At 57.4% G+C, this 14,527-nt stretch overlaps 2 protein-coding genes across 23 annotated transcripts in view; one reads left to right on the top strand and one right to left on the bottom strand.

The window, feature by feature from the left end:
- Positions 1-8,863, top strand: part of DHX30 (DExH-box helicase 30) — a 46,873-nt gene extending 38,010 nt beyond the window's left edge. For 5 of the 7 annotated variants that reach the window (XM_030811883.1, XM_030811882.1, XM_030811880.1 and 2 more), the window contains 16 exons: positions 190-491; positions 932-1,052; positions 1,767-1,916; positions 4,361-4,513; positions 4,827-5,663; positions 5,938-6,013; positions 6,097-6,201; positions 6,446-6,621; positions 6,845-7,051; positions 7,139-7,220; positions 7,295-7,488; positions 7,590-7,749; positions 7,862-8,019; positions 8,121-8,224; positions 8,300-8,439; positions 8,537-8,863. In XM_030811883.1, coding sequence (XP_030667743.1) covers positions 190-491; positions 932-1,052; positions 1,767-1,916; positions 4,361-4,513; positions 4,827-5,663; positions 5,938-6,013; positions 6,097-6,201; positions 6,446-6,621; positions 6,845-7,051; positions 7,139-7,220; positions 7,295-7,488; positions 7,590-7,749; positions 7,862-8,019; positions 8,121-8,224; positions 8,300-8,439; positions 8,537-8,790 — 3,219 coding nt within the window. In that variant the 3' untranslated portion in view covers positions 8,791-8,863. The remainder of the gene's footprint in view (positions 1-189; positions 492-931; positions 1,053-1,766; positions 1,917-4,360; positions 4,514-4,826; positions 5,664-5,937; positions 6,014-6,096; positions 6,202-6,445; positions 6,622-6,844; positions 7,052-7,138; positions 7,221-7,294; positions 7,489-7,589; positions 7,750-7,861; positions 8,020-8,120; positions 8,225-8,299; positions 8,440-8,536) is intronic. The other 2 variants (XM_030811885.1, XM_030811886.1) reach the window with 1 other exon arrangement.
- Positions 8,864-9,360: 497 nt separating this feature from the next.
- The window catches only part of MAP4 (microtubule associated protein 4), a 238,383-nt gene continuing 233,216 nt past the window's right edge, over positions 9,361-14,527 (bottom strand). For 10 of the 16 annotated variants that reach the window (XM_030811887.1, XM_030811893.1, XM_030811895.1 and 7 more), the window contains 3 exons: positions 13,841-13,953; positions 11,791-11,980; positions 9,361-11,671 (listed from right to left, as the gene is read on the bottom strand). In XM_030811887.1, coding sequence (XP_030667747.1) covers positions 11,664-11,671; positions 11,791-11,980; positions 13,841-13,953 — 311 coding nt within the window. In that variant the 3' untranslated portion in view covers positions 9,361-11,663. The remainder of the gene's footprint in view (positions 11,672-11,790; positions 11,981-13,840; positions 13,954-14,527) is intronic. The other 6 variants (XM_030811889.1, XM_030811896.1, XM_030811891.1 and 3 more) reach the window with 2 other exon arrangements.

The following is a 14,527-nucleotide window of genomic DNA, read 5'->3' as shown; positions in this document are numbered from 1 at the left end:
TTGTTTGTATCAAAGCTAGGCATCTTTCAGTGTTCCATGCCCAATTCTGGACTAGGGCTGAAGTGGGTAAACAGATGAAAAACTATGGCTCCACAACACAAGGGACTTAACGGTGTAGCTGGACACGGGCCAGGCCGACTGAGGTGTAAAGATGGTATGAATCGTTAAAACGTCCCTTTTCCCCTCCAGGGTTGGGGTCTGCTGGGTCCCCGGAATGAGTTGTTTGACGCAGCCAAATACCGAGTGCTAGCTGATCGCTTTGGCTCCCCTGCCGACAGCTGGTGGCGTCCGGAACCCACCATGCCCCCTACTTCCTGGCGGCAGCTGAATCCGGAGAGCATTCGGCCAGGGGGACCTGGGGGCCTATCCCGCTCTTTGGGCCGGGAAGAAGAGGAGGATGAGGAGGAAGAGCTAGAAGAAGGGACCATAGATGTTACCGACTTCTTGTCCATGACCCAGCAGGATTCCCACGCCCCACTCAGGGACTCAAGGTACAGATGGGGAATGGGGATGCAGCGGAGGCTGGCTGTGCCTTGACACGGGGATGGGCGAATGTTCTCTGCTAGCTTTCTCTGAGATGGGAGCGCCCCTGCCTCACATTTCGGCCTGTGTGCCCCGTCACTCAGTGTGTGTCTGCCCATTCTTGGGGGACAGCCAGCTGTGGTCTTCTGTGTGGCTGGGCTTTTGCAGAACAGTAGCACGGAGGCCCTGCTCTCTGCTGTCTTATCTGTGTGAGGGAATGGAGGGAGCAGTCCCCATGCAGTGTGGCTGTGGGAGGAGCAGAAACGCCCGGTTTCCCATCCATTTCATGCCTTCTGGCCTTCTGGCTCCCTGCTGCAGCGCAGCGTCCTCAGCCCTACATCGCAGAGCCTCAGGGAAATTGGTCCAGGAAGAGAGAGAATTCTTTCAGTTAAACTTTTGGTCCTCCCAGGGGGAGTTCCTTTGAGATGACAGATGACGACAGTGCCATTAGGGCTCTGACCCAGTTTCCACTTCCCAAGAACCTTCTGGCCAAGGTGATTCAGATTGCAACGTCATCCTCCACAGCTAAGGTGAGTTGGGTCTCCTAGAAGTGTGTGTGGGGGCCGTTTACTTGGTCATGTCTAGTGTTCCCTAAAGGCAGTATTAGAGAGGGCCGAGGGGGTGTGTTCCTCCAGCCCAAACCTAGGCCAGGTGGAGGAACTCCGGCTTGGTAAGAAAAGCAGCAAGTGTGACAAAATGGAGGTCAAGTCTCAGCAGCACAGGGAGTGGGCTTGGGGGCCGCAGGAGCAGAAGACCCATACCTCTTCTGGGCGGTGGATTGTCAGTGGGGAGGGGTTAGAGGTGTGGGTCTTGGTGAGGTAGGAATTTCTGTCTTGCTACCAGGCGAAGGGGCTTTGGTTAAGCAGAGCTTCTGTCCAGGTGCAGGGCCTTTTTGCTCCCGCAGGATGTGCCTGGTTTTTAGCTCATGCTGACAGCTTCAACCCACAGCTGCCACGACGTTGCCGAGATGACAGTGGGCTAGGAGGGCAGGTGGTGGCATTGCCCAAGCACTGTCTTCTGCAGTGGAAGTCGAGGTATAGCAGGAGAAGCGAGCCTGGGACTAGGGTGCCTGAGCCCATGGGCCTGCTCCTGGCTATGCAGCAGCACCTCTAGCATGGCTCACGCCTGGCACCTGCTGAGACGGTGGCTCATTCTGTCTCTGGGCTCCTTGGCATTCTGAGAATGCCCCAAGTCTCTTCCCATTCCCTACATTTCTGTAACCATCTCTCTTGCCTTCCATGTAGAACCTCATGCAGTTCCATACTGTGGGCACCAAGACCAAGCTGTCTACACTCACCCTGCTCTGGCCCTGCCCCATGACCTTTGTTGCCAAGGGGCGCCGCAAAGCAGAGGCTGAGAATAAGGCGGCAGCCTTGGCCTGCAAGAAACTGAAGGTGAGTCTAGGAGGGTCCTAGGTGTGGTGCATGAGAATGTTTTGAAGCTCCCCTGTGCCAGTGGCAAATGGGTCCCATTTTCTAGGAAATGAAACCACCACAGCAGGCCTTTTGCCTGGCACAAAGACAGCTGGTATGCAGACCTCGCTTGTAGGCCCTGTGGCTGTTGCCACGGCTTTCCCAGAGGCCCTGTGGAGATACTTTGCCTGTGACCCAGCATTTTCCACACTATTGGCCTGAACCTGGTGAGGCCAGGAGGAAACTTGTTCATTGTTCTGAATAGTGTGAAGCCGGGGGAACTGGGCCTGTTTTGAGAGGCAGACCTGGTGTCCAGTATGATCCTGATAACCCAGGTTTTGTGGGCAGAATGAATAATGTGACTTGTGACTGCAGTGACGATTGAGGAAGCAGTCAGCTTCAGGGTAGAGACAGTGTGGCAGACAGCTGGCAGTTCTCTTTTTTTTGAGACAGGGTCTCTGTGGCCTAGGCTGGAGTATAGTGGCACGATCATGGCTCACTGCAGCCTCGACCTCCTAGGCTTAAGCGATCCTTTCGCCTCAGCCTCCTGCATAGCTGGGACCATAGGTATGCACCACCACTCCCAGCTAATTTTTAAACATTTTTTGTAGAGACAAGGGTCTCACTGTGTTGCCAAGGCTGGTCTTAAAATCTTGGGCTCAATCAGTCTTTCTACCTTCACTTCCTAAAGTGTTGGGATTGCAGGTGTGAGCCACCGCTCCCGGCCATGGCCGTTCTCTTGAAAGGGGCTGGTGGACTTAGCTGATGGCACAGTAGTGGGAGGGAGTTGGGATTGTGTCTGACTGCCTGAGGAGTTCGTAATCTCAACCCATGTTGGTGGAGGTTTAGTTTGCAGAACAAGACAGAAATGGGCCTGCTTTACTCTGAACGGTCAGGTGCACCATTTCATGGGTACAGTTGGCTCTGGGAACCATGTTTTAGTTACAGCTGATGGTGAGAGGTAACAAGAACCTGGAGAAAGACGAGGAAGAGGGGACAGGCAAGTGGTGAGATAAAGAGGGCACAGATGTGCTACCTGTGACTCGAGGGCAGAACAAGGATTGAGTAGAACTGGAGGTATCTGAGCTTTGGCCTGACGCACACACACGGTGAGCAGAAGCACCTTGGCATGGTAGGTGCTTGTCTGGGAAGGAGCAAGCTTTGCAGTGGCTGGAGGGCCATTTGTCAGTGAGGCTGGTGGGTAAAACCCATGAAGTCTGTGGAGAGGGCGGAAGCCTGTTCCTGCAGCAAGGTGCTTGTGTTGGCACCTCCTGTGGCACGGGGACCAGATTCCTGTCCTTTAGGTCCTTATAGCTGATGGTTCCAGCATGTCCAGAGGCAGGGGGTTGGCCCCTGTTGGGGGAAGACTTCTTTAAGGAGGTAATGTTTGATCTGGGCTCCGAAGGGTGAGCAGAGTCCAGCCATTAGAGGTGACAGGAACACAAGACTAGTTTTACCCGTGTGCCTGAGGTATTGGAATGCCATGTTTTATCTCTGGTGAGGTGGCTTTAGGTATGTAGGGAGGTAAGACACAGCGTTTTCCTTCCAGTAGCTTGTTTGATCAAGTTGCATTATAATCGATATTTACAGGAAATTCCACGTGCGTCTGTATATGATGGGGTCACAGATGGGTCAGGTGCCATGTAGGGACTGGGAGGCAGGATGGAAGGATTGGGGGAGGAAGGCTTTGATGAGGCAGCAAAGGAAGAGGGAGTCTGTGGGGTGCGTTCTAGCATTGAGGGCCTGGCCTGGCTGGTCTGAGAGTATATGTCGGGAATTCACAGAGGTGACAGTGGCCTATTGTGGTATTGGGGGGGCTGTAGCCGCACAGCGAGCAGTTTCTCCTCAGGGCCTTCTCCAGACATAGGGCTGTTCTGCTGTGACATGTCAGGTTTAGCTTTTCTTGAATTAACTTTATTATTATTTTCTTTGAGACAGAGTCTCGCTCTGTCACCCAGGCTGGAGTGCACCGTCACGATCTCGGCTCACTGCAACCTCTGTCTCCAGAGTTCAGGCGATTCTCGTGCCTCAGCCTCCCTAGTAGCTGGGACTATAGGTGCCGGCCCACCCGCCTGGCTAATTTTTGTATTTTTAGTAGAGACGGGGTTTCACCATGTTAGCCAGGCTGGTCTCGAACCCCTGACGTCAGGTGATTTGCCTGCCTCGGCCTCCCAAAGTGCTGGGATTACTGGTGTGAGCCACCGCGCCCGGCCTGAATTAACTTTAGTTCATTTTTTAAAACGTTTATTTTGGTAAGTTTGCATTTTCCTAGTTCATAATTTCTCCCTCCATCACCATGTCAGCCAAAATCCAAAATCTCTTAGAGATTACTTGGCACAGCTTCTGCCTTGGAGCTCCTGAGCTTGTCTGGGCTGGTTTTTGGGGAGCCCCAGAGCATAAACTGAGTCTTGCATGTCCCCCTGCAGAGCCTGGGCCTGGTGGACAGGAACAACGAACCGCTTACACACGCCATGTATAACCTGGCCTCTTTGCGTGAGCTGGGCGAGACCCAGCGCCGACCGTGCACCATCCAGGTGCCCGAACCCATCCTCCGCAAGATAGAGACCTTCCTGAACCATGTAAGAGGCCCTGCATCCCTCACCACCCCCTGCTCCCTGTAGTCTGCCTCCATCTCTCCAGACTGAAGGCCTCCACCTGCGACAGGCAGTAGTACCTCCCCATTCTCTTCACTGAGATTGGGGCCTGGGAGCCCCGTGGCCTGAGCAGCCCAGTCTTGCCCACAAGGATCCCGGGGCAGTCATGGACTAAATTAATCCTCTGCCCAGCGGGTTGGGCCACAACATCTGACCCAGGCGAATCCTGCAGAGTGGCTGGTTGTGTGTGAATGAGGAATTTCTTTTTCATTGTTTTGCTTGCCTCCCTGCCCTCCAGTACCCTGTGGAGAGTTCATGGATCACCCCAGAACTCCGGCTGCAGAGTGATGACATCTTGCCCTTGGGCAAGGACTCAGGGCCTCTGAGTGACCCTATCACAGGCAAGCCCTATGTGCCCCTGTTGGAAGCAGAGGAGGTACGTCTCAGCCAGAGTCTGCTAGAACTGTGGCGGCGGCGAGGGCCGGTCTGGCAGGAGGCCCCCCAGCTACCTGTGGACCCACATCGGGACACCATCCTCAATGCCATTGAGCAGCACCCAGTGGTGGTCATCTCTGGGGACACGGGCTGTGGGAAGACCACGCGCATCCCCCAGCTGTTGCTGGAACGCTATGTGACCGAGGGCCGCGGTGCCCGCTGCAATGTGATCATCACCCAACCTCGCCGCATCTCTGCTGTGTCTGTGGCACAGCGGGTCAGCCACGAACTGGGCCCCTCCCTGCGGCGGAACGTGGGCTTCCAGGTGCGGTTGGAAAGTAAGCCCCCAGCCCGAGGCGGGGCCCTGCTCTTCTGCACTGTGGGTATCCTGCTGCGTAAGCTGCAGAGCAACCCCAGCCTGGAGGGCGTGAGCCACGTCATCGTGGATGAGGTGCATGAGCGGGATGTGAACACAGACTTTCTGCTGATCCTGCTCAAGGGCCTGCAGCGGCTCAACCCGGCCCTGCGGCTGGTGCTCATGAGTGCCACAGGGGACAATGAGCGCTTCTCCCGATACTTTGGTGGCTGCCCCGTCATCAAGGTGCCTGGCTTCATGTACCCAGTCAAGGAGCACTACCTGGAGGACATCCTGGCCAAGTTGGGCAAGCACCAGTACCTGCACCGGCACCGGCACCATGAGGTGAGGGACACCCCCATCCCACCCGAGGCTCCTGGCCTTTCCTCCGTGGATGCCCCTCCTCCCTGGCCCTGGGGCTTGGTGGCCTGGGGCAAGTTACCCTCCCCAATCCTCGGTTTCCTTGATAGAAACTGGGGACTAACCCTGCCTGCGTGGCACGCATGTGAGGATTAGAGTTGATGTCAAGCGGCTCCGTCTCACTGAGTCAGGTGGCTGTGTCCTTGGCATGACCCCTTACCCCGGGGCTGTGACTGTGGCCTCTCTTCCCCCACCCCAGTCTGAGGATGAATGCGCACTCGATTTGGACCTTGTGACTGATCTGGTTCTGCACATCGATGCTCGTGGGGAACCAGGTGGGTGCCTCCCCATCTGTCCCATGCTAGCCCTGGCCACGTTTGCAGCAGCAGCTGGCTCATGCCCCAGGGCTCCTTTACAGGTGGGATCCTGTGCTTCCTGCCTGGGTGGCAGGAGATCAAAGGAGTGCAGCAGCGCCTCCAGGAGGCCTTGGGCATGCACGAGAGCAAGTACCTCATCCTGCCAGGTGAGAGCCCCGGCGGAGGGACCAGGGACCTTTGGAAACCAGCCTGACCTCTGTCCTAGGGAATGACCCAACTGGGACTCCCGGGGTCCTGGTTTCTGACCAAGCTGTGGCACTTTTCACTGGGCATAGTGTTTATCTGCACCTGTTTCATCAAAATGGGGTCAAAATCCTTGCCCTGCCCACATTCCAGGGGGGAATTCTGGTGGAAGCAGTGCCCATAACCAGTGTGTGTCTTGCCCGCCAGTGCACTCCAACATCCCCATGATGGATCAGAAGGCCATATTCCAGCAGCCTCCAGTTGGGGTGCGCAAGATTGTCTTGGCCACCAACATTGCTGAGACTTCCATCACAATCAATGACATTGTGCATGTGGTGGACAGTGGGCTGCACAAGGAAGAACGCTATGACCTGAAGACCAAGGTGGCGCCTACCTCCTGGGCCCGGCCAACCACTGGGGGAGGGACTCCGTTTCGAGGTGGTCCCCAGCCCAGATCTACCTTAGACCTGCTTTGTGTGTCTTCAGAAGGCCACGCTTGTGGGGTCTCAGTGTTCCTGACGTGGGGGGCTGGTGAGGGTTACTCAGGGAGTGGGGAAGCACTGAGGAAGTGGCATCTGTGTGCTGCTTACCTGCCCCCTCCTCCAGGTGTCCTGCCTGGAGACAGTGTGGGTGTCAAGAGCCAATGTGATCCAGCGCCGGGGCCGGGCAGGCCGCTGCCAGTCCGGCTTTGCCTACCACTTGTTCCCTCGAAGCCGGCTGGAGAAAATGGTCCCTTTCCAAGTGCCAGAGATCCTGCGCACACCTCTCGAGAACCTGGTGCTGCAAGCAAAAATCCACATGCCTGAGAAGACGGTGCGGCGGGGCGGGGCGGGGCGGGGGCTGGCCTGGGGACCAGGCAGGTGGGAGGCAGGCTCATGGCGGGCTCTGGCTCTGTCATAGGCGGTGGAGTTCCTGTCCAAGGCTGTGGACAGTCCAAACATCAAGGCAGTGGACGAGGCTGTGATCTTGCTCCAGGAGATTGGTACGTTGGGGGCTGGGCTGGGCTGGGCTGGGGAGTGGCTCTCGAGGGTGGTACTGACAGCTGAGCCGTTGCAGGGGTGCTGGACCAGCGAGAGTACCTGACCACCCTGGGGCAGCGCCTGGCTCACATCTCCACCGACCCCCGGCTGGCCAAGGCCATTGTGTTGGCTGCCATCTTCCGTTGCCTGCACCCACTACTGGTGGTCGTTTCCTGCCTCACCCGGGACCCCTTCAGCAGCAGCCTACAGAACCGGGCAGAGGTGGACAAGGTCAGTCCTGGTTCCTTCCTGGAGCTGTCCACCCCCTGCTGTTTGAGGGGGCGTTGTCTAGCCCCTGCCTGTGACCCGGCTGCCCTCTTCTCCCCTCCCAGGTGAAAGCACTGTTGAGCCACGACAGCGGCAGTGACCACCTGGCCTTTGTGCGGGCTGTCGCCGGCTGGGAGGAGGTGCTGCGTTGGCAGGACCGCAGCTCCCGGGAGAATTACCTGGAGGAAAACCTGCTCTACGCACCCAGCCTGCGCTTCATCCACGGTCAGCCGGGCCCACACCTGCTCTCCTGAGCCCCTCCCACCCCCACTGAGCTTCTGTCACCCCCAGCCTGTGGCTAGGGGCTGTAGGTTCACTGCACATTCTGTCTCCCTAGGACTCATCAAGCAGTTCTCAGAGAACATTTATGAGGCCTTCCTGGTGGGGAAACCCTCGGACTGCACCCTGGCCTCCGCCCAGTGCAACGAGTATAGTGAGGAGGAGGAGCTGGTGAAGGGCGTGCTGATGGCCGGCCTCTACCCCAACCTCATCCAGGTGTTGCCTCTGGGAGGGAGTGGAGTTCACCAGGTCCCAGCCTCTTTCCCTGTCTGCAGCTCCTTGCTCAGCCCCACCCGTCTTTTCCTCCATCCCTGCAGGTGAGGCAGGGCAAAGTCACCCGGCAGGGGAAGTTCAAGCCCAACAGCGTCACATATAGGACCAAATCAGGCAACATCCTGCTGCACAAGTCGACCATTAACAGGTGAGGGCATGCAGGCCTGGATGGGGCAGCTGGGATGGTCCAAAAGGGTGGCCTCACCAGCCCTGTGTTCCCTAGGGAGGCCACACGGTTACGGAGCCGATGGCTGACGTATTTCATGGCAGTCAAGTCCAACGGCAGCGTCTTCGTCCGGGACTCCTCTCAGGTGCACCCGCTAGCTGTGCTGCTCCTGACCGACGGGGATGTGCACATCCGTGGTGGGTGCCTGCAGGCCTCCCGCCCACCCCGCTCTGCAGCTGCTCCTCCGGGGCCTGGCCTCACCACAGTTCCCCACCATCTTTTCCGTTCCCTCAGATGACGGGCGCCGGGCCACCATCTCACTGAGCGACAGTGACCTGCTGCGGCTGGAGGGTGACTCGCGTACCGTGCGGCTGCTGAAGGAGCTGCGGCGGGCCCTGGGCCGCATGGTGGAGAGGAGCTTGCGCAGCGAGCTGGCAGCACTTCCCCCCAGTGTACAGGAGGAGCACGGGCAGCTGCTTGCGCTACTGGCAGAGCTGCTGCGAGGACCCTGTGGCAGCTTTGATGTGCGCAAGACAGCTGATGACTGAGCCCTGCTTCTGCTGGGGCTGTGTACAGAGTGCAAATGTTTATTTAAAATAAAGTTCTATTTATCCCTTGTGACCACTGCTGTCCACTAGGGGCTCCTCTCTCAGGGCCTCCATACACTGGGCCGTGGTTCCCCAAAGAGGAAGGAGGAAGGTAGAGAGAAGAGAGAGTGAGATGTTTATTGTTGGGGGACAGGGGCTGGCTGTGGCCCCAAGTCTTAAGAGAGAGAGAAGGGGGTTAGAACCTCCTCCCTTCGCCAAGAGCACGAAGCAGCCGTGCTGTTAACCAGCCCAGTCCCCTGGCACAGCTGCTGCTCTGGGTACCCACCACAGGAAGCCTGTCAGAACTGTCACTGTCCTTGTAGTTTTGGACAGTAAGTAAGTAAGTAAGTGTCAAGTAGCCCTTTATCAGGCAGACTGGGGGAGAGTTCCGCAGGTAGCAGAGGCCCAGGGCTATGTGGCACAGTGGTCCTTCCCGTGTCCACATCCACAAGTTCACAGCTGAGGGGCTGAGCTGAGGGCAGGAGGATCAGGGAGGTAGATGCAGACCGAGACACAAGCACAGAGCCTGCGTGATGGGACATCAGGCAGCTTTATTTACTCTTAAAACTGTTACAACAGAATCACAGACTGACACAGGTAATGGCTGAGCCATAAGCAAATCGAGAAGTACAGAAATGTCCCACCCCAAACGGCTGCGGAGTACACATCACACAGGGCCTCTGGTCCCGGCCTTCTCAGGTGCTCTGGTGTGCAGGATCCTTCGAGGGAACTCTGACCACTCCTGCTGTCTACCTAGAGAGCACTACCACTTGGGCCACCTACCCCCAACCCTTGGCCAAAGGAGTGAAAGGACCTGGAACCTGTCGTCAACCTCAGCATCCTCATGACCCCAGGACAGGCGCAGTGGAGGCAGCAGGTACTCTGGGCCTGTGCTGTTGCCCCTGGGGTGTCTCCTGACTACCCAACCCTGTTTCCTTCCCACTTTCATCCCAGCAGGCCCTTCCTCCTGCTGACAAAACACTGGCTCCTTCATGTTCTGGGCACAGCGGAAGTGTTCTGCACATGGTCTCTACGGAGGAAAGCTGGTCCCCCTGGCCCAGGCAGCACTTCCTCCGTGAGCCCCTACAGTTTCCTGGTGTGTGCTTGGGGAGCTAGGGACATGGTGTCAAACCTCCACAAGGCACTGCTACCTCAGAAAGCAGGAGGACCTGTCAGGCCCAGAACAGCCTCCCTGCACATGGAGATCAAATCTAAACCTAGGTCAAGACCCCTACCTTCTCCAGCTCCAAGGGATGCCAGGACCAGAGAAGGTCAGGAGGGGGCCTGAGGAGGCCAAGTCTGGGGCAGCCTCCTCAGAGGCAAATCTACACTGCATCCAATCCCTCTCCAGAGAAGCCCTTGGAATCTCCCAGGCCATTTCACTACAAACTTACGTTTGAATCCTTTATTAGAAACCATGCAAACTTTAATACAAAAAATACAAGTGCAATAAGAATCTTTGTCAATACAGTTCCCGGGATTTCTCCTCACTGCAGCCTAGCTGGGATGCCCTCTGTGGGCCTCGCCTCTCCTCCCTCCCTCTCCAGTTAGAGCCTAAGGGAAGCAGATGGCCTTAGTCTCATGCCTTTTATTTTTAAATTTCCAGACCTGATTTCCTACTATCTGCATGAGGCTCCCCTGGACATGAGGGCTTGCATGTCCTAGGGTGCGGGTGCCGGCCTGAAGGAATTCCATCTCCTGGCCCTTTCTTGTTCTCCAGCCCTGGCTTTGTATCCTAGGGCTGACCACCAGATCCCAGGGAATGGGACAGAGATGCCAAAACCAGCCTCTTGGTTAGAAAAGAAAAGCAGCATACACACAACAAAATGGCAAAACCAACCAGTCCACGCTCCGAGAGCCCCTTGTGTGCCTGACCAGCTCACCAGCCACAGCCTCTGCACCCCTCTTCCCTGCCGCACCACCTCCAGGGCCCTAAACTGCCCACATCCTCCAGCGGGGGTGGCATAAGGATCTCTCCACCCTGTTCCCTCTAACACTTACTGAGGACTTTCATGTAGACATGGCTTCAACCTGCAGAACTATTTCGCCAGTTTTTAGGTTATTAGAAAAAAATAAAAGGACAAAACAAAAATGTGATAGCAGCTAGGAGGGTATGTTAAGCATGGGGACAGGCAGCACTGACCCCCAACTTGGGGCAGGGCAGCAAGAAGGGCCTGACACCACCTGCATGGGGGGGTGCATTTGTGGGGCCAAAGGGAGAGGCAGTGGCTTAAGCTCCATGGACAGCGTCCTGTCACCACTCGGAGTCCACCTCCACTCTTCCCTCTAGGTAGATCCAGGGAGGAGGGAGGGCATGTCAGTTTCTTTTGGGTTTGGACCAAAGAACCAAAGATGAGGGTGGAATCTGGTTCTCCTCTCCTAGATCCCAACTTAGCCTCAACCACCCCAACCCCCTCCCAACCTCCTCCACGGAGCAGTGGCGCAGTGATGGGGCAAGACCAAAGCAGGGAGCTGGGCCCGGGCTGGGGAGTGAGAGGAAGTGTGGGGTGGGGCTGCTGCTGCCCCGGCACGCAAAGCAGGAGGGAAGGCGAGCCTGGCGGGCCGCCCAGCGTGGCGCCCAAGCGCTCACTGGTCTAGTGGACAGCCCGGGAAAGGGGGCCAAGGACCTGGGAGCCCGAGTTGGGGCCGCCAGGGAAGTGTGGGGGGCGGGAGACAATGTCGGCCCCGTGGTCGGTGCGGGCCCTGGCGTTTGCCCGGAACGTCAGCCTGTAGGTCTCAATCTGCAGTGACATGGGAGGAGGGAAGGGAGAGGGGAACAGGGGAGACAAGAGGGGAACACGGGGGAGACGGAAGACGAGACCAGAATGTCATCATTAGATGCCTGGAAAATAAAAGGTTACTTCGTTAAAATTTAGGCCACACTCTAGTCAAAAAGGAGTTTCAATTTGCGGCCGGTGGCAGGGCCCCTGGCTGGCCCTTAGGCCGAGCCCAGCCACTTACTTGTCTCCTGGATCTGGCTGTCCAAGGTCTGGGCCTCCCTTTGGTCACCACCCCCTGACAGGGTGGGGTGGCCATTGAGGCCACTGGCTGAAGTGGGGGCGCCAGCTTCAGGCGCTGCCTCAGAGATGGCCGGCTCCTCCCCAGCAGGGGGACCCGGACACAGAGGAGCCTCGCTGCCACCGCCCTCAGTCTACAATGAAACAGTGGGGGAGACAGTGCAGGGTCAGTTGCAGGGGGGAGTGGGATGGGGTGATGGTGGTGGATTTCACACACAGCCCCCACCCGTGCTGCCCCGGCACCCACTGGCTCAAGGCAAAGTCGCTTGGAGAATCCCAGGCAGGTGCCCCGGCCCCACCCACCCCACCTCACCTGGGAGACTGACTCCCGAGGGTCAGGAGTAGCTGGGCCAGTGACACACTCTCAGAGCCCCTCTGTGGCATGTGAGGCTCTGATGAAGCCTCTCTGAGGGCAGAGGTGCCAGGCCTCAGGCTGGTACCAAATAAGTAGCCATGACAATAGTGAGCAACAAGCCTGAAGGGTAGCCCCCCGAAGGGTGCAGCCCACCCTCCCAAACCCTCCCTGAACCCAGGCCACCCCCTGCACACAGAGTGCGGTCCTCAGTAGCTCCCGGGCAGCCCTGCCTGCACGTCTGTCTGGTCAGGAACACAGGTGCTGAGGCCTTGTCTGTGCTGGGCACCATTCTGGGATCAGGGGTCCATGGGAGGCAGAAAGAAGGTGTCCAAGGAGGTATAACCCAGGGAGACTGTGGAGGCCTGGAGGGCTTCATAGGAGGAGGACATTTGGCGGACATGGAACACTCAGTGTAAGGAAGGCAGAGAAGAGAGAACAGCTGCAAGAGGCCACTGGGGAGCTGGAAAGCCTGTGTCACCAAACACCCAAAAAGTGACAAGGGAGAAGTGGTTTCTAATCCGCATAGCGAGAAATAGGCCTCGATTAAAAACAATAATTCCAGAACTAATAAAGAAAGGGATATAATATGAATAAGGAAAAGAACACAAAGCCCAGATGTGAATCCTGGTCCACACTCGCTCGCTGTGTCCTTGGACAAGAGACTAAAGCCAAGTTAACGCCCCACTGAGACGGGTGCGAGAACGGCATCCTCACTAGGTGTGGGGGGCACGAACTGAGAGCCTGTGGCAGCAAGGACCCCGCCGAGATGTTCCTGGAAGCTGATCAAGGCTTCAGTCAGAGCATCAGGAGAGGATGGGACAGGGGACAGGCTGGGCAGTGGCTGGCACTGGGGAGCAGAGATGGAAGGGAAAGCCCAGGGCAGTGGCTCCTGGCCCCTCTCCCCTGCGCACCTGAACCCGAGCAGCAGCAGCCATCCTTGTGCTCGGGGTCTGCAAGACGCCCCTCATGGGCCCCCCACCCACAGATGACATGGAACAAAGGACAGACAGCATCTTGGCACACAAGAGGTCTCACAGTACTGTGGAAGGAGGAAGGGAGGAGAGAGGAGAGAGGGAAGGGAGAAGAGGCCCAGCCGGTCGCGAGGATGGGAACCTCTGCCACTTGAGCTCTGTCTCAGAGCCCTGCACAGGGAGGCCCCAGCCAGGCCCTGCAGAGGGAGGCCCCAGGCAGCCTGCTGTCACTGGCAGTTAAGAATGTGCTGTCCTGCTCCCAGCCCAGGAGCGGAGCCTGACATGGGGCGGGAACCCACATTCCCCTCGCGTGAGACAGCCGGGGAGAACTGTGTGGTGCAGAACCCCCGCTCGCCTGGGGGTGGTCTGTGTCCCAGCCCGTGGCCTTCTCAAGTGGCTGCATGGGCTCAATTAGGAAGGCCATGGCTCTCAGGAGCAAGGTTCTGCCTCCAGCTGACAGGTGAGGGGTGGCTGGGCTGGGGCCTCTTCACTTCTGCCTCGGTCAGGACTGATGATACATGATGGGAAAACAGCAATGGTGTGGGTGAAGACATGACTCCTGAAGAGACTGAGGGGCGGTGACAGGTGCCTACCTGTGAGGACCCTAACCCTAGCTGCATAGTTCCCACCTCTCCCCAGCTGTGTCTCCCCAGTGACCCACTCGTTACCTTCACGGCACCTCCTGCAGGTAGGTGGCCCACATTATCGAGGGATCCCACCTTGGCCTGGGCCTTCTCCTTGAAGTTCAACTTCTGACTTTCAATCTTGACATCTCCTCCACCTAGAACCACAAAGGAACTGGTCACCTAAGGTGGCAGAGGAATATCCCTGCAGGCAAAACCAGGACTAGTGATATGCCCAATCTAGAAATGAGAAAGATGTGACCTGCTTCTGGGTGGCAAACGAAGAACAGTGAACATGTTTGTCTAAAGAGGGCTTCTCTTATCACAGTGAGGCTAAGACAATCTCTCCGTCCAGCCAGTGGGAATACCTCCAAGAGAAGGAACGCCATCCCTTCCACCACCCCATGCCACCCCTTCCACCACCCCATGCCACCCCTTCCACCACCCCATGCCACCCCTTCCACCACCCCATGCCACAGCCACCAAGCTGCAGGCTAGGCTTGGGCAGGCCTGGGGCTCCGAGCACAGCCTCCGGGGCGAAGCCTCTGCTTCTCTACTCCGTGTGGGAATGCCCTCCCGCTAACTGGGCCATGCAGTGCTTCTCAGGCACAGCCTCACTGAATTCTCATGAATGCCCTGTCATCATGGCCACGGTCCCTGCTTCACAGCCGGTAAAACTGATGCTGCAAAAGAGAAGGGACTCACCCAGAGTTACCACCAATCTGTTGATTG

The sequence above is a fragment of the Nomascus leucogenys genome, chromosome 4 (assembly GCF_006542625.1).
Source record: "Nomascus leucogenys isolate Asia chromosome 4, Asia_NLE_v1, whole genome shotgun sequence".
Taxonomy (NCBI): Eukaryota; Metazoa; Chordata; class Mammalia; order Primates; family Hylobatidae; genus Nomascus; species Nomascus leucogenys.
This window is presented reverse-complemented; position numbering and strand designations above follow the sequence as displayed.